Here is a 24,495-nt window from a genome sequence, read left to right as displayed (position 1 = left end):
ACAACAGACAGTCAGGACTGCTGAGAGGATTATTGGTTCCTGCCTGCCCAACCTCCAAGATCTTTACCTTCAGAGTGAGGAAAAGGGCTAAGAAAATCACTCTGGAGTCTGGACCCCACACACTCATTTCAAATATTGCACTCTGTACGGCACTATAAAGCATCAACCAACAGAACAGTTTTTTCCCAACTTTAGCAACTATACATTGTCTATTATGGTGGACACATTTCTACATAGCATCTGATAATTGAACATTTGTAAACTACATAAACTGTACACTTGAAAACAAATTATTTGTACATTCATTAAAACAATTATTTATGTTTTTCTCTATATTTCTACTTCTGAATTACATTGCATTATTTCATTTTCTCTTTTTCTTAGTGTTATAGTTCATCTCTACTGTGTATCATGCATGTTTGCACAATGTCTGTACTTTACGATAATAAAGCTCTTTCTGACTAATTATGGCCCAACTATTTTAACTATATTTTTATATAAAACAACCCAAGAATTGAATACTGCCAAAACGATGAATCATGATTTTTTTTTAATACTGGAGAGAAAAAGAGAGAAAAGTAGGATGTTACTCACTCAGGCTGCCCAGTTGTTTGATGATGGCTGCCAGGGTGCTGTTGGTGACACACTCCAGCTCACTGGGAACTCCATCAGGCAGAGCTCCTCGACACAGGTGCTTGGGCTCAATACTCCTCTTCACCAGTGGCATGACTGACTACTGCTGAGAGAGAGAAACGGGGAGACCCATTGAGACACAAATCAGCCAGCTAATGAACTCAAACCAAATAAGGAGGTATATTTCCAGAGCTATAAATAAAAAATACACACATGCATTCAGTTAGGCAAAAAATATTGTTTTTTAAATGTGTCATTGTTTGTTAAAGTATATAAGAATTTCCTGAACTTACTTACAATTTAGGTTTAACAACATATTTATTACGTTTTTAGTTGTTGAAAATTTAATAACTATAAAAACAGCCCTAAAATAAACTAAATGTAAACTGAGTATCCTCACAGCCAAAATGAAAATATGACATTTAAGAGAAAAATATATTTTCACACATTTTTTAAATATGGTTTTTAAATTCATAATACATGTATATTTTATTTAGATTTTATCTTTTTAAATGTATATGATTATTTCATTGCTAACCATAAAAAAACAGTATATCAACTATATTTTTCACTTTTCATAAATTGTGTTTTTAATTGTTTAAAATGAATAACTAATATACTATAATCTTTAACTCCATGAAAGCTTTCTCTACCAGTCATACACACACACTGAAATAACAAACAAAAACAATGGTATATATTGCAAAATGATTTGCTTGCTGCTCCCAAGATTCCAAAAGTCATTTAATAAAAAAAAAAAAAAATCATCTTTGTTAGTCAGCTGGATAACAATGTTCATTATGTCATATAAAACCAAATTTTTAAAGGTGACAAAGCAGAACTGCCCAACAAGGCGAGTGACCGTATAATCAACTGACCCGAAACTCTGTCACATAGCCCTGGAAAGTCCTTTCTACTGTATGTACAAAATGGAAGCCAATGTAAAGGTAAAAAGTGTTAGTATGAAATTTGAAATTCGTTCTATAACATCAAATCTCAAAACCTTACATGCTTAAGTTGTCTTTTCAGTTGAACCAGCATGCCTTAAGCATTTTATGCTGAATAATCATTTGTCTGTATTTAATAGAGACATCTGACATGGGTCCCTGTTTTTGAAAAAGGACCTACTGTGGTCTGTTCCTGTTTACAGACCACCTATGTCCACAGACGAACAGTAATAAGAGACAGTCACTGGCATCACACACACTAACACAAGAGCAATGGTTCAGCGACCTGGGCACACAGACAACATCGCCTGGCAACTAAAGCGGATGAGTATGCTGCTAATGAGACATGAAAGGAGTGCTGTTATAGCCTGGTGGGACCGCAGATGTGTGTGTGTTCCTGCTTTCTTTGTGCGTCTAGTTATTATTTCTGTGGGAAAGTGATTGGAAAATTTTCTAGACTGTTAATGTCAACAAACCTATATTGGTATATTCATCAAATAATCCTAAAAAAGCATATTAAGCAGCACACTTGTTCTCAGCCATTTTTTGTGGTGATAATAATTATAATAAAAGAAATGTTTTATGTGTCACTGAAGACTGAAGTAATGTCTGCTGAAAATTCAGCACTGGAATCACAAAAATGAATTATATTTGAAAATATATTTAAATAGAAAACAGTTATTTTAAAGTGCCCATATTAAGCCATTTTAAGGTTCTTAATATTGTTTTGGGAGTCTTCTACACTAGGTTTACATGCATGCAAGGTCAAAAAACACTTTTATATAAAATATAAACATTTACTATTTACAGTATCATACTTACAAGTTGTGATTGAGTGGAGACAGCTGGTCTAAATAAACTGGGTACAGAACCATTTTGCAAGAGCAAATGTTTTGTGAATTATGCATTTAATATCACCTAATTTTCCAACTATTCTCAAACGATTAATTCAAGCAGTTCTAAGATTCGGTCTCTCTAAACCCCTCCTTTCCATGAGCCTACTCTGCTCTGATTTATCAGATGGCTCTGTCTGCTGTGATTGGTCTACTGCATACTGCACATGTCAGAAATGATACACCCATTGCCATAGTTCCGGATTTTAAACACTCAGAAAATATAAACCTCTATTATTTATCATACTTACAGGTTGTGATTCAGTGGAGCCAGCTGGTCCAAATACACTAGGTACTGAGCCATCTTTTCAGAGCAAGAGCAAGCATTTTGTGAAAAATCATTTTGTGAAGCAGTCACAAAAATTGAGGTTGTACTGCAATGAATTTTATAGATGTAGAACATGGGCAGGCATTATGGAAATGTATGACTCACCTCGTGACATGTAGCCTAACGGAAGTGAATGACAACTCATTTAAGGTTGTTCAGAGTCAATTCTTTCTTTAGGGAGACAACGACTTTATCTCGCACTTTCGACTTTATAACTTTACTAATCATTTATATACTGTACACATACAGCTACATTACACACTGCAGTATAAAAGTATTTCATAACATTACTGTTTTTACTGTAGTTTTGACCAAATAGCTGCAGCTTTAAATGCAGAACAAAAACTTTAATCATTCTAAACTTTTGATTGAATGTAGTGGATTTCTGTTAATAATCAAACAACTGTGTCAAATTCAGACCTCCACTCCACATGTGGTTGCACTAAAAATAACCAAGTCACTTTACAATATTAGTAAGTAAATAATGTTTAGCATTTTTAATGTGACTGATATCACAAGAACTACAGCAAGGGCTCTTTTAGTCAGACCAATCACAGGGGTTATTATTTTTTTTATTCTGCTCTCACAGTGTGAATCAGACATGTGAAACGCCATGTGAATTATTCCACTGGAATACACTTGAAATCTCGTTTCTTAACTAGGGAAATGCAAAAGACCAGATACTGTATATTTTATCTGTCAATAATGGATGGCATTTTAAATTATGTGTCAATGTTTCTAAAATGTTAATATGATGGAATATTTTTCTTGCTTTTCATCAATCAAGTGCTAGCACACACTATCACAACAATTACACAGCAGTTCAATAATAGATCACTCTGCACTAAAACATTTACACTCTATTTTAATCTGTCTTCTCTGAATCTCTCGGTCTGCTCATGAATAAAGCAACAGAGAAGAGTGAGACTGTAGAAGCACAGGACTGTAATCCTTTCTTCCCCAAGCGCTCGGCTGGAATATGTGAAGTGTAAGTAATAAAAGGATGGGTTAATGGAGAGAGAGAGAGAGAGAGAGAGAGAGAGAGAGAGAGAGAGAGAGAATATCTGTCGGTGTTGGAATTTGGAGCTAAAGAGCACATCAGACTCTCTCAAAACCTGGCTGTCTCTCAAAAAACCCTGTGTACTTTCTGCCTACATTTATTCAATAGACACTTTTTTTTAATGACTTTGACTTTCAGAGAATTCATGTTTTATCAGTATTATATGCATTTTACCAGTATATCCCACTCATCTGTGGTAGAGTGTACTTTGAAAGCTGTGCACAAGATGGAATGTGAAAAGTGAAGTATATCTGGGCCATAAAAAAGAGAGAAACTTCTCATACTTAATGAAACTACGTACTCAAAAGTAAAATTACAGGCTCTTTTCATGGCATTTAGGGTTAAAATGTATGAATAAAATGTATTTAAAAAATAAAAGCAATATTTTTTTATTTTCATTTAGTTTAACTTGATGTACTAAACTCAAAATACAATGGAAATAAAAAAAATTAAAAAACTATATGGACATATTTTAGAAAAAAAAAAAAAAAAAAAAAAATGACAAAAACAAAAAATCACTACTGTTTTTAGGTAAATGTAAAATAAAAAAGGAGAAAACAAAACTAACTTATTTCAATGATACGGACTCACTTGATGTCTGTATAAAACAACTTGATCGCAACTTGATTTTTTCAGAGAGAGAAAAAGCCAAAAGTTTGCCACCTTGCCCGGAGGGGACTTGGTGTTGTTGCCATGGAAACAACACTGAAACGTTTTCTGAGAAAGGATTGAATTAGAGAGAGAGAGAGAGAGAGAAATGAAAAATGGTGCAGAGAGAATCCCACACTATATATCTCTACAAGATCAAGAATGCAGCAGAGCCCCACCCACTCCGATAAGCCCCTCCCTCTGATACAGTGGGTATATAAAAGAATCGCCCCCTTAAAAAAATAAATCACATATTGTTGCTTTGCAGCCTGAAATGAAGACATATACCAGATGTTTCAGTATACTGGATCCGTGGAGTCGGTGTTCCTTTAACACAGACTCCACAGATCCAATATAATGAAACATCTGGTTTTCACCCAACTGCTTTACATTTATTTAACATAGAACGGACTGTGTTTACTTAAATACTACACACAACTGGCATTAATGACATTACAGTGTGTATATTTGACCATTCAAGCACAATAAAACACGAAAGAGATTTGTTTTCCCAATATCATGCTGTCGAGAGAGGGGCTTTCAGTGCATGCGCTTCAGCTGGGTGTCAGTCAGCGCGAGCAACGCATCGAGTTCTTATTCATTGCTTATTGCATTAAATAACTCTACCAAGTGCGTCCCACTCTTTATTTTCTAATTTATGCAAGTTTCCTTATCACTCAAAACGTGTATAACGTTTAAGCAGTACTCTGTTTCACAGATATATTTGTATACCGCAGAATACAGGATACAGCAAAATCTCTAAAGATAGACACTTTATTTCACAGTAACAAAATATACAGTACCATCATACCACCATACCAGATTCACTGAGTTGGAAAAAGAATCACTCCCTACTAAAAATGACTAAACTCAATCATGTGCAGCTAATCACCTTCTCTATGGCAAAACAAAGCCATCTGACTTTCATCTGTGATCAGCTGTGGTCATTTTGATTGGCTCAGCAAGAAAAGAGCTTTCTTGGAGAATTTCAGTCCTTAAGAGTGCAACTAAAGCAAACACTCAACTATGGGTGGCAAGGTACTGTCAGAAGATCTCCGGGATAAAGTTGTGGACATGTGGGCACATGTCAGATAAATACAACAACAGCAACAAAAAAAAAAAAAAGAAAATTCAAAGGCTTCATCAAAGCCTAGAAGCACAGTAAAGTCTACTTTTATGAAGTGGAAGGTATTTGGTACAACACAGACCCTCACTGGAACAGGACGTCACTCCAAACTGGACGAAAGAGCCAGGAGGAACTGGTCAGAGAGGTAACCAAGAGGCCTACAGCAACTCTGAAGCATTTGCTGGAATTTATGACAAACAGTGGTCATTGTGTGCATGTGACAACAATATCACAACATGACAATGACCCAAAGCACACAGCAAAACTGAGTACACAGTGGTCGAAGGAGACAGGTGAATGTCCTTGCATGGTCTAGTTCGAGCCCAGACTTAAACTCCATTGAAAATCTGTGGAATGACTGCAGTCCACAAACGGTCACCATCAAATTTAATTGAACTTGGCAAGTTCAGCAGAGAAAACTGGGCAAATATTGCAAAGTCTAGATGTGTAAAGTTAGTAGTAGTAGTAGTAGTAATAATAATAATAATAATACCTTTTTTAGGCACCTGTCAAGGCACTCAAGGACACCGTACATTATAAAAGAAGAGCGACAAAATACATAAAACAATACAAAATACAGAGCTATAGAAAACACGACATACACTCAATCAAATCACTAAAGGCTATTCTAAACAAATAGCTTTTAATCTTAGCTTTAAAATAGTAGAGACATATCCCAACAGACTGTGTATGTGTGTTTATCCCAAAGCAAAAGGTGATTCAAGGTGGTATATATATATCTCTTTTTATTTTTTTTAAACAAAAACTCTGTCCGCCTTAATTTCAGGCTGCAATGCAACAAAATGTGAGGGGGAAAATTATTTTCTATACCCACTGTGGTATCAGCACAGAGATCTGAATACAATTACTTATAATTCATTTGGTTATTTAATGACTACCTAAATATATCTGAATTTCCCAATCTCTCTCAGACAGCAGGAGGAGGTCTGGAGATAGAGGGAGAGCACCAGAGTGAATTCATGAGATTCTGTAATGTGTGGCGGAGAATGTAAAGCAGTAATATGTAATATGTGACATGAATAAGAGTATTGAGCATATGTGGTTCCCCTCATTAACCAATGCTAAACACTCATCCACAATCATCTGATTAGAAGCAGTCATAGTACAGCAGCAGGAGACTGTGAGAGTGTGGTTTCTGTATGTATGACATTAAATAGCAATACCCACTTTGGAAGGTGTGTAGGTCTAAGGGTTGTTTTTAATGTGAGTCAGTGTCATTTATTATCGTTGTGTGTGCAAAAGCATCTGCTCTGCGTGAAACGGACTGCATTTATAATGGAATTAATGGCCCAGCTCTCCCTCTCTACAGGCATGTGTTTAAAAGTCAGTGGAATGCTATCAAACACTCGTCTCCCACTGTGAGCCAAGTGCATGTGGTCTGCTTGCAAAATATCACACACCATATCATTAGCCACAAATACTTCAATTCATTCTCTTAATCTAATTTAATCCATCCAGTAGAGGAGATAAAAGTCTACACAAGTTATAAGATTATTATGCTCACCATAGATGCATTTATTTGGGCAAAATTGAACTCAGTAACTCTTTGAAATATTACTAAAAATTGTAATTAATTTTTTTCTGTTGTAAAATATTTTACAAGGTGATGTTTTCTTGTGATGGTAAAGCATGATCCTATTCCTAATATGCTGATTTGGTCCTCAAGAAAAATGTCTTATTATTATCAATGCTGAAAACAGTTGTACTTCTTACCATTTTTGTTCTTTTTGATGAATACAAAGTTCAAAAGAACAGCATATAATTGAGACAGAATTTATTTGTAACATTATAAATGTCACTTTTGATCAATTAAATACATGCCTGCTGAATAAAACTAACACTGCTTTACTGAATCCAAACTTCTGAACAATAATGCATTTTATATTTCTATAAAAACAGCAATCACTATACCTAATGTTAATTTTCTAAACACTTATAGAAATGTTTAAATGTTGCTTCACCTTCGAAAATGTTCAAATATTAAACGTTTAAGAGAGACGCTGACATACTGTAATCATTACAGTATTTACAAATCAATATCATACATCTGTGCATACTTGTGACCATACACAAAACTGACAAATATGCTCAAACATCAGACTCATATCTGCCTCCTTTCTCTTCTCCCAGCAAATTAGCTTTCAGGAGGAAACTATGATTTAAATGTCAAATCAACAGGAGCACGAACTGCAGATTACGGAGCCCCTGATCCCCCAATCTGCAGGCTTCCCTTCACCTCTTTAAAGTCAGGATCAATGCTTGGGCTCTCTAAGAGTCGTGCTGATCAACCCCCAACCAAAGCCACCAATCAAACATACAAAAACAAAAAAAGGATTATGATTACATTCTCTTTCCTTATCACACATATTCAGAGCTGTTCAGAATACAGAGCAAGTGTGTCATTAGTGAGGACTGAGAGGAAGTGTTGCCATGGTTTCCTTTCATTCCTCCGATTGTTGCTTGATCAAAAAATAAGCCAAACACTACGAAAGACAAGATAGTTAGACAAACAGCTAGACAGAGCAACCACTGTACATTATCCCTCTCAAGGTCAATGACTCCAGACCAGTGTTATTTTAGTATTATTTATATACTATTATAATTTAAGCATCTTGTTATTATATTTCCAGTTGTCATATTAATTTTAGTTTAAAGGGTTAGGTCACCCAAAAATCAAAATTATGTAATTAATGACTCACCCTCATGTCGTTCCAAACCCGTAAGACCTCCGTTCATCTTCGGAACACAGTTTAAGATATTTTAGATTTAGTCCAAGAGCTTTCTGTCCCTCCATTGAAAACTGTGTGTACGGTATACTGTCCATGTCCAGAAAGGTAATAAAAACATCAAAGTAGTCCATGTGACATCAGAGGTTCAGTTAGAATTTGTTGAAGCATCGAAAATACATTTTGGTCCAAAAATAGCAAAAACGACGACTTTATTCAGCATTGTCCTCTCTTCCGGGTCTTTTGTGAGACAGTTCACAACACTGCAGTTTAGTGATATCCGGTTCGCGAATGAATCATTCGATGTAACCGGTAGAGCTGAAACAACGAATCGATTTAATCGATAAAAATCGATTATTAAAATAGTTGTCAACTAATTTAGTCATCGATTCGTTGCTAAATAACTTTTATTTGCCGTAAGCGGCTCATTTCGTGCATATTTCAAATCTGCGGTGACCAAAGTGTGGCAGTAATGAGCCACCGGAGGTTTTACTCAGCCAGTACAGCAGGAGAAGTAGCGAATAGCCAATAGCTGGCCTCGTTTTATGTCACGTGCTTCCCGAACAGCGTCTCTGCAGCATTTAGCGGGATGTGGGAGACTGGGAGTACTTTACTTTGAGCCTTCAAAAAAGAAGAGTAAACTCTGCACTACTGAACTGTTTAAGGGGACGTTCACATATCGCGTCTTTTGCGCGCTCAAGTTCATTATTTCCAACACCGCACCGCATCGAGTTAAAAACATCTCAACTTTTCAGAATGCTGCAAGCGCATCGCGGGTCATGTGACAAGAACTAACCAATCAGCTTCATCCTTTCCCGTAACAACGTTAAAAGCTCAGTCAAGATGAAAGGAACAGCTGATCATAGTTGTATATGGATTTCCATTTTGAAATAAATTTAGTAGCAGAGCTACTGCAAGCGATTTTTTGAGCTGCAAATCCATTTATCCTTTGCTGAAATTTCCGCGTCTTCAAGCAGAGTGCACGTCATGGTTGCTTAGCAAAGGCAGATGCCTCAGGGGCGCTTCTGCCCGAGCGCTTTGGAAAGAAGGAGAAAGCGGCGCGCCTAGCGTTTTCCACGCGTTTTTAGGCACGATATGTGAACGGCCCCTAAGACTTTTATTTGTGCAGATTCTCCAGTACAATGTTGTTTGCAAATGTTTAGTCGTAAAAGCTGATAACATTGCTTTTTAACAGTTAACATTTAAAGCTTTACAAACATGTTCTGTGATCAGTTTGTCGTTTACCAGTTCAAAATTCAGTCGTGCAGCTTAATTATGACTGAATGAGAGAGGTAAATGTTTAAAGATATTTGAAATGCACTTTTTTTTCCTAAGTATTCACTGCTCTTTTTCACACAGCAGGTTTTTTGTGTGTGACTGTCCAATTTTTTTTTACTTTAAATTGTGAGTTCCATTCAGGTTTCATGCCACTGGCACTTTATTCGAAGGTGTTATGTGGTGGTGCTTTAAATTACTGAATGTTAATTGTTCTATCTGAGATCGCAGGTGCAGTCATGAATGACATCATGGGAAACCCCGTATTTAAGCTGGTCCGGAATTGAGGCTGGGCTCTCTCGGTTCTCTCTGCTCTCGCTGCTCTAGCTGTCTCCACCCTTCTGATCAGTGACAGCTGGGGTTTCTTGCCTCATGGCGAGTGGTCCACGATCTTCGCCTCGACTGTTCCAGATCATGGACTGAGTTGTTATTTGTTATTTTCAAGTCAGGTAGTAGGTATTTTCTTTGATCACTTTTATTATTTAGTTAACACAGCGTAGGAAAGCAGTGGCCCGGAAGACTCACTCTGTTTGTTGTTTTCTTCGGGAGCAGATAAGATCTTGCCTACAGAGTTAGATAGTCAGGTTTTCTGTTTTCCTTTTTGCTGCCCTACCTGTACTATTAGTTTGATTTATTGTTTATTGTTGGTGCGCTCTCTCATTTGTTTCATTAAAAGAAACGATTTACACCTTGAAACCTCACCCAATCGTCTGTGATTCTTAATATGTACGGTCCTTGTCTTACATGTGTTTTAACGAGCCAAATTAGATAAAGGGCCGTAACAGAAGGATTGTTTACAATTTCACAGCAAAAGCTATAAAGCTGTTTCCCAGTAAATAATAAAATGCAATGTACTGCAAATTTATTCGGTTTTATTCTTATTCTTCATGAAAATATGTTCTGAAAGATTCCTTAATAAGCTTTGTTCGGGATGTTAAACTACTTTAGGAGCTTTAAGGACTGCCATGGTGAAAACATTATTTTAAATCTCCTTGTGAAATTTGCTAGAGTATGGGTCAGTGTTCTGATTGCAGAAGAGTTCGACAAAGGATTAGTAACACAATAAAACAACTCCAGGTATATTTTTGATTAGGATATGACAGTGCAAAATGGTTAAAATCTCTTAAAAATCTATGCTGAAGGATAAAGACCATTTATTAATAATTTACTTGGGGAAAAAATGGAAAAAACTAAAATATAAGTACATAAACCGATTAATCGATTAATCGTAAAAATAATCGACAGATTAATCGATTATCAGAATAATCGTTAGTTGCAGCCCTAGTAACCGGATCTTTTTGAACTAGTTCACCAAATTGAACTGAATCGTTTGAAATGGTTCACGTCTCCAATAAGCATATACTAATTTAATGACATAATTTTCCTTTTTCCCTTTAAATATTTTTTGTGTGTTTTGGTTATTTTCATTAGCGTTTTTTTAATAATTATTATTATTTAGGTTTAAATTATATTATTAAAGTTTAAGTTGTAGTTCAGTAACAGCTTTATTTTTATTTTATTTTTTTATTTCCAGTTAGTAATCGTAGTGCTACTAAACGTATTTCCGTTAGCTGTCAAGACATTTCTAATTTTCATTTAGTTTAACCTTCTAATATTTATATTTCATTTCAGCTTTATTTTAATTAAAAATCATGTTTTTAATAATTAGAGTTTAATTTTAGTTAATCTTGCTTCAAAAAACCCCTCAATGTCAGACCCTCAGTGTCAATGAACAAAAGTTCTGCCCTAATCATGTGGACCAGTTCTTGCGGATCTGATTTTGAATGCATCAGATTTGCTATTTGCAAGTCAAAACAGATATGTTCTTGTCATGAATGATACAGCTTTAATGGGACATGATAACATTTGTTACACATGGGTCCCCTCTGGTTTAAGAAAAGCCCAAACTTTAGCATTAAATGAGAGCATGTAGAGCATAAACTGGGATGGGCTTCAGGGTTAGTAACACTCTTTCTGTCTCTCTCCCATGAACTCTTCTCACTCCGTCAGACACAATTAAATGTGCTGCATTCAGCACAATCAGGACAAATCAGTCAGGCGACCTTGTGACCTGTAGTCCCTGTGCCCCAATGCACGAACCCCTAGCTGGATAAGGCCTGGAGCAAAAAGGGTCACTCCTCGGGGTGAGTGCTTTGCAGTCTGCTCTGATCTGAGACCTGCTTTGTATCTGAAGTTCCATTCACTTTTTTAGGATATGGATGGGTCCTTCATCTGTGTAAATGGAGCAGGCTAACAGGAGAAAGAAACTGGGGTGTTTGGAGAGATTAGGACTTGGCAGCGGATTAACTAGAGAGTGAAATATGGCTGTGGGCTGAATGGAGATGGATGAAACATTCAGCCCAGGGAAGACCTACAAAAATGGATTACTTCAGTTTGATTTTCAAACAAAAGATTCACAGAATTTCATTTACTTTCTAAATGCATGTCATTGATCTTGTTGTAAAGTTCATTCATGCATTTTTCATTTCATATTGACTTTTTTTACTCAGATGTATGGTCACAATATGGAAGAAAAGATATTTTGTAAATTCCATTACAAAAAGACTTAAAAGAATCAGAGCACAAAGTGCAAAACTAAACATTTTCTAAATCAGCTTAGTTAGTGGGTTGTCTAAATGACTAGGTCCCAGGCATCCTGTATAATTAAATTGGTTCAAGGTCATTGCACAAAAGTCTTATTCCTTGAAAAAAAAAAAAACTTGGTTTTGCCAAAAGTATTTTGATGCTGGACAAGTAATCGACCATCCAGACCAACTGTTATCACCATACCAGAGATCACAGACCTTCCCATGCTGACTGACACCTTTTCTAGTCTAGTAAAGTTCAACTTTAGTAATTTTGTTATGTGGTTTTGTCAGGTTTCTATTTAGCTTTATTTTTACAAAAAATAAAAAATAAAATTATATATATACAGTGTATACACACACACACACACCTTGTACAAAGTTGTAGAAATGAGAACTGAATGCCAGTATTCAGAACATTTCAGAAGTATCACATAAGCTTTTCTGGAATCTTGCTTTTTGGTTATAAACACCGACAGATAACTCTTTATATGGATTTCATATTAATTCTATGAACTCATAAGGTCCCTGGCACCATCCAGCAGTGGTGTATAAAGTATATGTATTGTTTTTAACATAAAACGTTGAATACTGACATCTGAAATAATTAAAAACATGAAAAGTTTTAATAGCTTAATAAATTAATGTGCGTGCACTCTGTGTGTGATTTGGTGATATAGCCTACTTGATAACGTCCGATTGCACATCATTACAACAACACTTACCATATTACCACAGACGATGCTGTATATCGCACACCCCAGCCTCGGCTTGCGTGGTAAATGAAATCATACATGGTTGTGTGTGGCGCGCACTTGTTTGCACACAAGCAAAGGTGTTTGTTTTTTTAGGAGTCTAACTTGCAAACACCAGACCACTGATTTGTCAAACCTGCTGTGTTCTTCTGACTATTTTGTAGTAAGTAACGAATATACTTAGTGGAAATGTATCGGAGTAAAAGTATTAGGGCTGCAACTAACGATTATTTTGATAATCGATTAATCTGTCGATTATTTTTACGATTAATCGATTAATCGGTTTATGTACTTATATTTTAGTTTTTTCCATTTTTTCCCCAAGTAAATTATTAATAAATGGTCTTTATCCTTCAGCATAGATTTTTAAGAGATTTTAACCATTTTGCACTGTCATATCCTAATCAAAAATATACCTGGAGTTGTTTTATTGTGTTACTAATCCTTTGTCGAACTCTTCTGCAATCAGAACACTGACCCATACTCTAGCAAATTTCACAAGGAGATTTAAAATAATGTTTTCACCATGGCAGTCCTTAAAGCTCCTAAAGTAGTTTAACATCCCGAACAAAGCTTATTAAGGAATCTTTCAGAACATATTTTCATGAAGAATAAGAATAAAACCGAATAAATTTGCAGTACATTGCATTTTATTATTTACTGGGAAACAGCTTTATAGCTTTTGCTGTGAAATTGTAAACAATCCTTCGAATAAAGTGCCAGTGGCATGAAACCTGAATGGAACTCACAATTTAAAGTAAAAAAAAATTGGACAGTCACACACAAAAAACCTGCTGTGTGAAAAAGAGCAGTGAATACTTAGGGGAAAAAAAGTGCATTTCAAATATCTTTAAACATTTACCTCTCTCATTCAGTCATAATTAAGCTGCACGACTGAATTTTGAACTGGTAAACGACAAACTGATCACAGAACATGTTTGTAAAGCTTTAAATGTTAACTGTTAAAAAGCAATGTTATCAGCTTTTACGACTAAACATTTGCAAACAACATTGTACTGGAGAATCTGCACAAATAAAAGTCTTAGGGGCCGTTCACATATCGTGCCTAAAAACGCTAAGCAACCATGACGTGCACTCTGCTTGAAGACGCGGAAATTTCAGCAAAGGATAAATGGATTTGCAGCTCAAAAAATCGCTTGCAGTAGCTCTGCTACTAAATTTATTTCAAAATGGAAATCCATATACAACTATGATCAGCTGTTCCTTTCATCTTGACTGAGCTTTTAACGTTGTTACGGGAAAGGATGAAGCTGATTGGTTAGTTCTTGTCACATGACCCGCGATGCGCTTGCAGCATTCTGAAAAGTTGAGATGTTTTTAACTCGATGCGGTGCGGTGTTGGAAATAATGAACTTGAGCGCGCAAAAGACGCGATATGTGAACGTCCCCTTAAACAGTTCAGTAGTGCAGAGTTTACTCTTCTTTTTTGAAGGCTCAAAGTAAAGTACTCCCAGTCTCCCACATCCCGCTAAATGCTGCAGAGACGCTGTTCGGGAAGCACGTGACATAAAACGAGGCCAGCTATTGGCTATTCGCTACTTCTCCTGCTGTACTGGCTGAGTAAAACCTCCGGTGGCTCATTACTGCCACACTTTGGTCACCGCAGATTTGAAATATGCACGAAATGAGCCGCTTACGGCAAATAAAAGTTATTTAGCAACGAATCGATGACTAAATTAGTTGACAACTATTTTAATAATCGATTTTTATCGATTAAATCGATTCGTTGTTTCAGCTCTAAAAAGTATACATTTTAAATAGGAAATGTAGTGGAGTAAAAGTACAATTTGTCTGAAATATAAAAACTCAAGTAAAGTACAAATACTCCCAAAAATTACTTAAGTAATGTAACAAAGTATTTTTACTTTGTTACATTACACCACTGCCATCCAGCCACAATGGGCTTAGATTGATGACATGGTACACCAGTGAATTGATTCACAACATCAATGATGACCACAGTGACTGAAGTAACTGCAAAAACAACACATCATTGATCATGCCCTACTGCTGCCTGATATTGCTGAGTAAGCATGCTGGTAAAACAGGCTGCGTGTGTATGTGTGTTTGTTCACAGAACCAGAACTGAATGACTCCTACTCCTAATAAGTACCTACTAACAGCTGTTGACAACTGAAGTGAATGAATAATATAAAATGAGAGAGACACTGGTTTGGTCCAGCTCTCTCGTATCCTGATATATGCACTGTGTCCTGGAAGGGCCTTTCCTATGAGCTCAATAGAGTGGCCATGCTTGCATTTTCTTTTCTTTTTTTGGTGGTGGTTAACAAAAGCCAAAGGCAAAATAGCAGCAAAGAGCACTTTTACACAGCCATTGCTTTTCATTTGCACACAAAAATAACAGAGAGGAGAGGTGGCCTGCTGTATGACTACAGACAATATGCTAAACTGACTTTCAGGTTAAAAAAAAAATGTTGGCTGAAGTGGAAATTTCAGAATTTCTACAGACTCGTACATAGTCTTTTCACATTTTTTTTCAGGAGAAGGGTGTTTTTTTACTGCCCAAGAGTTACCTAACCTCTAAAGCAGGCCCACGCAGTGAGAAGCCCAGCTCTGAAAACACACAAACACCAGTACAGCTCTGGAAAACTCATACTAGAGAAGAACGCCCAAGCAATACAATGTGGTGGAGCCTCCACATTCAACACACCACTGGGTTAACTAGTAAACAACATGACAACAATAGAACTTCGTATATTTAATTATTTTTGGGGACAAATGGGGGGCATTTAAAAGCATAGGTCACCCCAAAATTAAACTTCTGTCATAATTTACTCACTTTCAGACCTATGCCAGAATGTCACAACACAACACCACTCAATATCTCAACATCTCACACAAATAAACCGACTTGTTACCTAACTAGACTTGTAACCAACTGACTTAAGACTTGGCTTGGACTCTCTTGAACTATACATTTTCCATTTTAAAATTGTATAATAATTTTAGTATAGCACTTTTCTGCAAACTCAAGGTCACTTTATAAGTTGCGAGCACATATAAATAAAAACAACAAAACAACACCTTTAGGTATAAAGGAGAAACATTTTTAGACCGTTTCAATAAAAAGGAGTCTGTGACATTTACTTTAGACAAAAAATAGATATTTAAAAAAGAAATAAGCATTTAGAAAAAGGCTTGCATAAAAAGTTGTTTATTAATTTTATTTTTAGGAGAGGAAAAGAATACAATATACATAAGACTTGACTTGGACTTGTATACAGTATACCTACAGAATTGACATCAATGCTAAAGTTCAAATAAACAGATCCATTCCGGCTCATTGTCAGGGACATCAAAATGCTGACAGCGTCATAATCTAATGTGGCATTTCAGAGTTGGTAAGCAAACATTCACTCTGCCTAATGTGATAAAACTGACATCAATCCTCTGCAGTTTTAGGCGTTTTTGGGCCCTACAGAGGTGTGTTGGCATCTATATAACGTTTTAAAACATATATAACAGTATTAAAATATAAATAGTTAAAATAATGATTGACATTTTCATGCAGAAGTGATGACAACCAAATATTGAGGCTCGTAAGAAATGCACTTGACATACCCTGTAGTTAATACAAATATTGTTGAAGAGCTCAAAGCACAGGGTCCAACATTTACATTTACTCAAAAGCATGTAACTGAGAAATCTCAAAACTAAGAGAATATATATTTGAAAACAGGGACAGACTTACAAAAAACCTTATGACCCATTATGATTATGTTTATCACGATCACAGTTTTGTTTTGGTGACTTAAAGCAAGAAATATCCCACATATATCATCAGCCACATGGAACTCTGGAGACCACAAGACCTTTAGGCTTAATAGATCGACGAATGATAAAATACTTTAGACATACAAAAATGGTTGTATTATGTCGCAGCCACAACTGACTCGACATTTTGTTTGTCCAACAAACGATATAATCCACATCCCGTATTTTCATGGTACAACATATTCATCGTCTCACACACACACACACACACACACACACACACACACACACACACACACACACACACACACACACACACACACACACACACAGTCTTTTCCTGTGATCAAAGCAGCTCAGCTTTTTCCAAGCCCATGAGATGCAAAACAGCGATTAAAATACTGTTTACCTGTTTATCAAGCGCTGGCGCGGCGTCTCTCTGATATCGGTCCGTATTTTGCCCTCCCTCTGTTTTGTTACATCGCATGAAACGATTTTCTGCCAGCGGTTGACGTGAATAACGGTGCGCGAGACAAATCTCGGAACGGTGCCCCCAGCCAGTGCGTTAACTTGACAGCGTCGAGTCTTCAGCTAAAGCGCTACAAACGCTGCCCTGTGCTATACGCATGCGCAGACCGGGACTATGACCACCTCCCACCAAAAAAAAAAAAAAAAAAAAAAAAAAAAAAAAAAAAAGGGGGGGGGGGGGGGGTGGCAATGAGTGGAGCAGAAGAGGAAGAAGAAATTAGCACTTTACCTCTGAAATCGCCACAAAAAATCAGCGAAGACGGTCCAGTAAGGTAGATTATATTGCGCCGTTTTAGTATGTGCTGTCGTCTGATAAACGCCAGTGTTACGCGTGAAGCCAATGTAACCACAAACAAGTGACGTAAAGAAAAGAGCTTTTCTAAACAGAAAATTGTGCAAATTCAAGTTTTGAAAATTAGAGCTTAGATTATGCATGATTTGCATCCTATTCTATTAAGTATTTTATCAGTAGATGGCAGCATCGTTGATGATAACACATAAAACAAAATGCACAAACGTTATATACTTTAAAAAATTTACAAATTTAACAGTAAACATTTTAAGTAAAGGTACCTCAGCATATACGTTATAATATATATATATATATATATATATATATATATATATATATATATATATATATATATATATATGTATATATATATATATATATATATATATAAAAGGTGGTGTATTTACATTATATAATTTGCTGACTTATTCATTTCATGCTATTCCATAGTAGTTAAAATAGTTTTTTGAGTCATCAATTATTTTTTTTTCTAGTCTGATGTATAATATCTAAATAGATGGCAAAATAGATATAATTTCCACAGAATAAATAAATTATTGTGTTTTAAAGGTGGCATTAATAAATAGTTTTGTCTAAAAAAATGTTTTAATGATGAAAAGTTAAAAATACAATGTCAAAATGTCCTGCCTATTGACATGTGTGGCGCTGTCCATGGTCCTGGAAGCTATTTGATTCCATTGTAGGTAGATGTACCCAAACTCTTCAGGATAAGCTTCACTTTCCAAACCTTTCCAAACACAGAGTCCATCACAGTGAAATGTACTGCAGAATGAATGACAATGATCTTTTATTAAATCAATAGCAGCTTCACAAAATGATATCATTGTGAGGATAAGGGTTTCGTTTTGTTTGTTTGTTTTACCAAAAAAAGGAATTTGGTAAAACATTCATAGGCTATGGTATAAAAATGGGAGTTTGAACAAGGGAAGGTGATACAGGAGAAATTCTAAGGTTCTACACAGAAAAACAGCAAGAATTTACAGCTTTATACATTATACATCCTCAAATGAAAATTTTTGGTCTTACAGTCCATCATTTGTTGCCATGGACAGTCCGTCCATATAAAGTAAATGGTTTTAGTACTCGTCTGTTTTGCAATTTTGCTTCTTCTCTCACTCTGACCACCTGATGAGGCCGCACAACTAACCTTACATTCACAGGGGAGCTTGTTCCAGAGAGCTATAGGCTAATTCCTTCAATACCTGCTAAAAACATAATAATAGTAAAAATAAAATTCCTTAAGATTTTTGGACTAAACTAAAACTCAAACCGCATTTGTTAGGTCTTAGCATTTAAATTGGTGATCCAATTTTTATGTTAAGTATGACTTATACCCCATTGTGCTGTTGGGTCCAGTATTCAAGGTCACTGTAACAAGTGATTTTTAAGAAAACTAGTGTTTAGTAGTCATTTACTCTGCATTGTTAGACCAGGAAATAAGATATAACCCCCAATTGTGTTATTGGTTTACTGCAACTCAAAGTATTCATCATATCGTAATGGAGATGTTTACAAGTTACACAAACAATGATCTGAATTGAAAGTGTATTTAGACAGCATCGCTCCATCCATATTGTAATGCAACTAGCTTGGATGACACAGGAACTCAATTTTTTTTTTTTTAATTCACACTATTTGTAATTATTCAACTGACCACAAGAGGAAGCTATGACTCTATCTGTTGTATATTCACATGAACTGCAGTCTCGTATGTCCAATGCTGCTTTAGAAAGAGTCTGGGTGCTCATGCAGGACTTAATGGCATTCAAACATCTGAACCTGTTAACACACACACACACACACACATTACATTCCCAATCCCATTTCTGACCGTGGTCAAATTATTGTTTCTGTAGCTAACGATGCATACATTCTATGCTGTGATACAGCGGAGGTTGCGTAGACAGCCGATGTCTCCTAAACATCACTTGTAGCTCGGTCCTGTTTTCCAGGTCACACTAAAAGCTTGCTTTCAGACACTGCTGGTGTGTTCTGTGTGGCTGTGACCGCTGCTGATAGATAGCTCTGATATTCCCGGTTTCAGCTCCAGGCCGGGGTCAGTGTCCATGTCATGGGGCTCCAGATTTCGGATTCCATTGCCGTCCCCATTGCGGCAGTTACTGTTCCGGTCAATGCAAACTTTTTCGCAGATCAGGATGGGAGTGACTACTGTATGGGATTGACAAGGAGCCTGTATAGTGATGGGATTTAGCCCCACTCGTCTATACTGGCAGTGCATGTAACTTGAAAACGCCCTTCGGTAGGTCTTGTTAAACAAAGTGTACACTAAAGGATTGACTCCTGATGAGATGTAGCCCACCCAAACAAAAACATTGAGCAGTTCTGTAAGCAAAGGCTTATTACAGGCTTTGTGGCAGAGAACATACAGAACATTAGTGATGAAAAAGGGACACCACATGATGAGGAATAGGAAGAACACTACACCCAATACTTTGGATGCTCGTCGCTCGTTCTTGATGGCCTGCATCATGCCTCTCCGCCCATGGGTTCCGGCTGGGTCCCGTCCAGCGGGCGAATTCATTTGAGATGGTGCTTCTGAACCTGGGATTATTGAGATGGTGTCTGGGGGCACGGTCAGACCGAGCATGTTTCCATCGCTGTTGCTGATCCGTAGACAGTTCAGACTGCTTCGACGGGATGCCGGCGGCGGGGCCAAATGGGAAGTAGGTGGAGCTGAAGGTTGCAAAGGCTGTTGAGAAGAGCCTTTGTCCTCGTAGAGGAAGACTGTGGCCTGACGCTGAAGCGCTTGGACGGTGAGACAATACGTAACCACCATGATGACCAGAGGAATGAAGAAGGCAACAAAAGAGCCAACCAGTATGAAGTGTTCCTCATTCAGAGCACAGTTGCCGTTTTTCAAGACCTTTTCTCTGTTATGCAGTCCGATCACTGGGATAGGCATTGAGATTCCTGTGTTGAAAGAAGAAACAGAATATTAAACAAGTATATATATATATATATAGTACAGACCAAAAGTTTGGACACACCTTCTCATTCAAAGAGTTTTCTTTATTTTCATGACTATGAAAATTGTAGAGTCAAACTGAAGGCATCAAGGGCTATTTGACCAAGAAGGAGAGTGATGGGGTGCTGCTCCAGATGACCTGGCCTCCACAGTCACCGGACCTGAACCCAATCGAGATGGTTTAGGGGTGAGCTGGACCGCAGACGGAAGGCAAAAGGGCCAACAAGTGCTAAGCATCTCTCGGGGAACTCCTTCAAGACTGTTGGAAGACCATTTCAGGTGACTACCTCTTGAAGCTCATCAAGAGAATGCCAAGAGTGTGCAAAGCAGTAATCAAAGCAAAAGGTGGCTACTTTGAAGAACCTAGAATATGACATATTTTCAGTTGTTTCACACTTTTTTGTTATGTATACAATTCCATATATAATTCCACATGTGTTAATTCATAGTTCTGATGCCTTCAGTGTGAATCTACAATTTTCATAGTCATGAAAATAAAGAAAACTCTTTGAATGAGAAGGTGTGTCCAAACTTTTGGTCTGTACTGTATGTATATATATAAACAAACTTCAAAGAAACAGTCAGACTAAACTAAAAAATGAGAATGAGACAACTGGAATGCAAGATGCCAGAGATAACAGGCCAACAGCTTCAGCGAATCACACTCAGAGAGATCTATCCTCTAGTCAAATCCTCTCTCTTATCCAGCTTGATCAGTATTCCTGATGGTTGAGACAGAGGATCTTCTGTTTAATTAGAGCAGATAAATCAGACTGTCAAGGCAGATAGAGCCTTAATGCTGTCTAGGATCCAGATAAGAAACAAATAAAAATTAAGCTCACGTTTAAACGGGAGAGAGGTTAGATGTGTGAACAGTCTGTCACCAGCACTAACGTTACTTAGCCCTTAAAGCAGAGAACATTTTCCAAGGGCCTCTTCATAGTTTTAACTATGATTAAGCATACAATATGCTATCTACAATTTGAACTCTTAGATGAAATGGGAACTTCTGTTTACATTTTTCTGGATTCTTTTTTTCCTGGACTCATTTAATGGTTAAATTAAATTGTAGTAATCAATAATCAACTTATAAATTGTAAAAAAAAAAAAAAAAATTAATTATTTAATATAAATATATTAATAAAAATGGTGGTAATAAGATAAGGAATAAAGCATTAACTATTACAATGTAATAAAACAAAAATGTAACTGTTACTTTAATTTTTGCCAAACAAACTTTTGCATAACAGAGGTTTATGTATGAAACAGTGAAATGCTTGTGAAGTGACTCTCAGAGCAGTTCTAAAGATTAAGTTAAATAAGATTAAATGTGTTCTTATCCTCATATATTGAGACGGCAGACATGAGAAACACCTCTAGCACCATGTGGGCTTGGGTAGACACATGCATTTTTTGTAAAGTAGCTTTGAAACAATTTGTATTGTGAAAAGCGCTATACAAATAAATTTGAATTGAATTGAATAGTAGATAAAACTGCAGCATTGATTGACTGACAGAACATGCAGACTTCATATTAAAATAGCAGGCTTTTTGCACTGTAATATATACAGCCACTAATCCATATAGCAATTTCGTTAATTGTGCACGCTACTTTTGATTTATTCATCCAAGATTTGCCACATTGTGACATTCCGCATTATACGGTAAATTCCATTTTTATGACTAAATTCCGCAATTTCCCGCTGTATTTTCCGCATTGTGGAAATCATATATACCTCACATTATTTTGCAGACACCCCCTTGCTATGTGTCACGGACCCCACTTGGAGAACCCCTGGTCTAACTAATATTTGCAAATGAGACAAGAACCCTCTGTGAAGAAAAGAGATGAATAGTAGACAAAAAGAGACATAATAGGGGGATAGTTAGAACATTGTTATTATTGTGAACTAAAAAATAAATCTGTGTGTTGAGAGAAAGAGACACCATGTCTGAGAGCCTTCCAGGGTTAGAAATCTTTTTGAGGATGTTTAACAAGAGGAAGAGATTGCGAGTAAAAGCTAGAGGGTATTTTTTTTTATTTTTGTACTTAACCACAACTACCAGTAAAATCAGTGCAGACAATTCTTTTAACTCTGCTGTTGGAAGAGATTAGTCACGCTACATTATGTCAAAAGTCAGACTCTAGATGGCGCTAATGCATTAGTACGCCAATCCTTCAGCATTCCACACACAATGACAGACTGTGGTTTACTTTATTGACCAGTAGGTGGTGATCTTCACTAAAAGTATGTGATTACCAGACCAATCACAAACATTCAATTAATCCAAGATTGCTCTGGTTGATGGAGAAAATCACCACAATCACCAAACTGGTTGTTTATACAATAACATTTTAAATCTTTTTCATTGTCGCTGATCTGAGGGGCCTGTTAGACCCAGCTGGAGCCTTGAGAAAACCTTGCAACACAATCTGCCATACTGAGGGGTCCTGTGAGATACAAACACATTCCCGTAATAGATTCAGCAGGATTGCAGTGGTCTGACCCTCACCTTAGTAGGTACAAATGAGACAACAGTTCAATCTAAAGACCTCCTCTGACATTGAAAAATTATTGTGTTTTTCTGCAGGTTCTGGCTGGTTATTTGGGATTGATGCACAGTTCCAGTCAATTTTATATTATTTTTTTTTCTTTTTACATGTTGTTGTAAGAAATAATAATAATAAAAAATTTCAAGTTCATTATATCAAAATGTTTCTCTGACCTATTGAAATGGTCCAAACTGCAGCAATCTTCAGCATGGCCTTGGTGCGGGAGTTGAACCGACTGTGCTCGATCGGATTGCATATGGCCACGTAGCGGTCAAGGGAAATGGCACACAGGTGCATGATGGAAGCAGTGGAGAAAAGCACATCCAGATATATCCAAATAGGACAGAGAGCGCTGGGCAATGGCCAGGCATAATCTGGAAAACACAGAGAGAGATTGCTTTGTAAACACCCTTAATGAAACGGTCATACACTTGAAGAATAATGCTGAGAAAGAAAGAAAGAAAGAAAGAACGAAAGAAAGAAAGATAAGTTAAAGTGGTCTTTCAGATAACATTATAAAAGTCCAGAAGACTGTCTTCAGACCAAGAGCTAAAAAAGGCTGTTATGTCAGCAGGCTTAAAATAGCCAACATAAAGAAACAGTCAGGTTATGTAAAAAGTAAGTTGTGTAAGCTCATGGATGAGAGCGAGAGATACAAAGTCACACTGGGTCTTAGAGATTAAACCAGAATTATTAAACAGATAGTTCTGGACCTGGCTTCTGATTTATCAATACAGTGTTTTAGTCTTGCTAAAATTCTCAAAATAGCAAAAGGTATGATGTGTAACACCTGTTTATTACAATTTTGTCTAAATCTGATTTTTAGAGTGGTTTGGTGTGCAAAAGTCACCACTAAGATGTTAGGATGTTGTGGGTGTCACATGGAAGAACCATTTTGGGGTCCCCCCCCCAAAAAACTTTCAGTCAAAAGTTCTTAAAATAACTACTTTTGAGAAATTTTTGAGGTACCTTTTTTTGAAGAACCCTTCTCCATTATAAAGAACCTTTGGTGCAAAGGAAAAGTTCTATGGATGTTAAATGTTCTTTATGGAACCATACATGTAGATGCTGATAAAGAACATTTATTTTAAGTTTAAGATGTTTTGGGTTGTTGCCAGGGAATCTTTAAGTGCTAGATTGCTACTAACTGCCCCACATCGAAAGATCCTATTCCCAAACAACAAATCTTGAACTAAACAAGTAATGATACATGTTATACAAAATTTCAAGCTTAAATAGATAGGCTTTTATGTGAGAGAAGTGTAAAAATTAAAACGTCCCTCGAAAGGACATGCTCTAATGCAGGGTCACATACTCTTACAGAAAGGTCTACAGGTCTAGAGGAGCATGTCTTATGGTTT

The 24,495-nt window shown here is 36.6% G+C and overlaps 2 protein-coding genes across 6 annotated transcripts in view; both read right to left on the bottom strand.

Moving 5' to 3' along the window:
• LOC132103425 (actin-binding protein WASF3-like) overlaps positions 1–17,380 on the bottom strand; it is a 30,238-nt gene extending 12,858 nt beyond the window's left edge. For 2 of the 3 annotated variants that reach the window (XM_059508525.1, XM_059508540.1), the window contains exons 1-2: positions 17,164–17,380; positions 595–739 (exon numbers count right to left, since the gene is read on the bottom strand). In XM_059508525.1, coding sequence (XP_059364508.1) covers positions 595–727 — 133 coding nt within the window. In that variant the 5' untranslated portion in view covers positions 728–739; positions 17,164–17,380. Of the gene's footprint in view, positions 1–594; positions 743–17,163 lie in introns of all 3 variants that reach the window. The other variant, XM_059508533.1, reaches the window with a different exon arrangement.
• A 972-nt stretch (positions 17,381–18,352) lies between these two features.
• The window catches only part of LOC132103411 (5-hydroxytryptamine receptor 2A-like), an 80,836-nt gene continuing 74,693 nt past the window's right edge, over positions 18,353–24,495 (bottom strand). For all 3 annotated transcript variants that reach the window (XM_059508513.1, XM_059508494.1, XM_059508503.1), the window contains exons 4-5: positions 23,308–23,508; positions 18,353–20,525 (exon numbers count right to left, since the gene is read on the bottom strand). In XM_059508513.1, coding sequence (XP_059364496.1) covers positions 19,567–20,525; positions 23,308–23,508 — 1,160 coding nt within the window. In that variant the 3' untranslated portion in view covers positions 18,353–19,566. The remainder of the gene's footprint in view (positions 20,526–23,307; positions 23,509–24,495) is intronic.

The sequence above is a fragment of the Carassius carassius genome, chromosome 2 (genome assembly GCF_963082965.1).
Source record: "Carassius carassius chromosome 2, fCarCar2.1, whole genome shotgun sequence".
Lineage (NCBI taxonomy): Eukaryota > Metazoa > Chordata > Actinopteri > Cypriniformes > Cyprinidae > Carassius > Carassius carassius.
The sequence above is the reverse complement of the archived record's forward strand: the minus strand, read 5'-3'. Positions and strand labels throughout refer to the sequence as shown.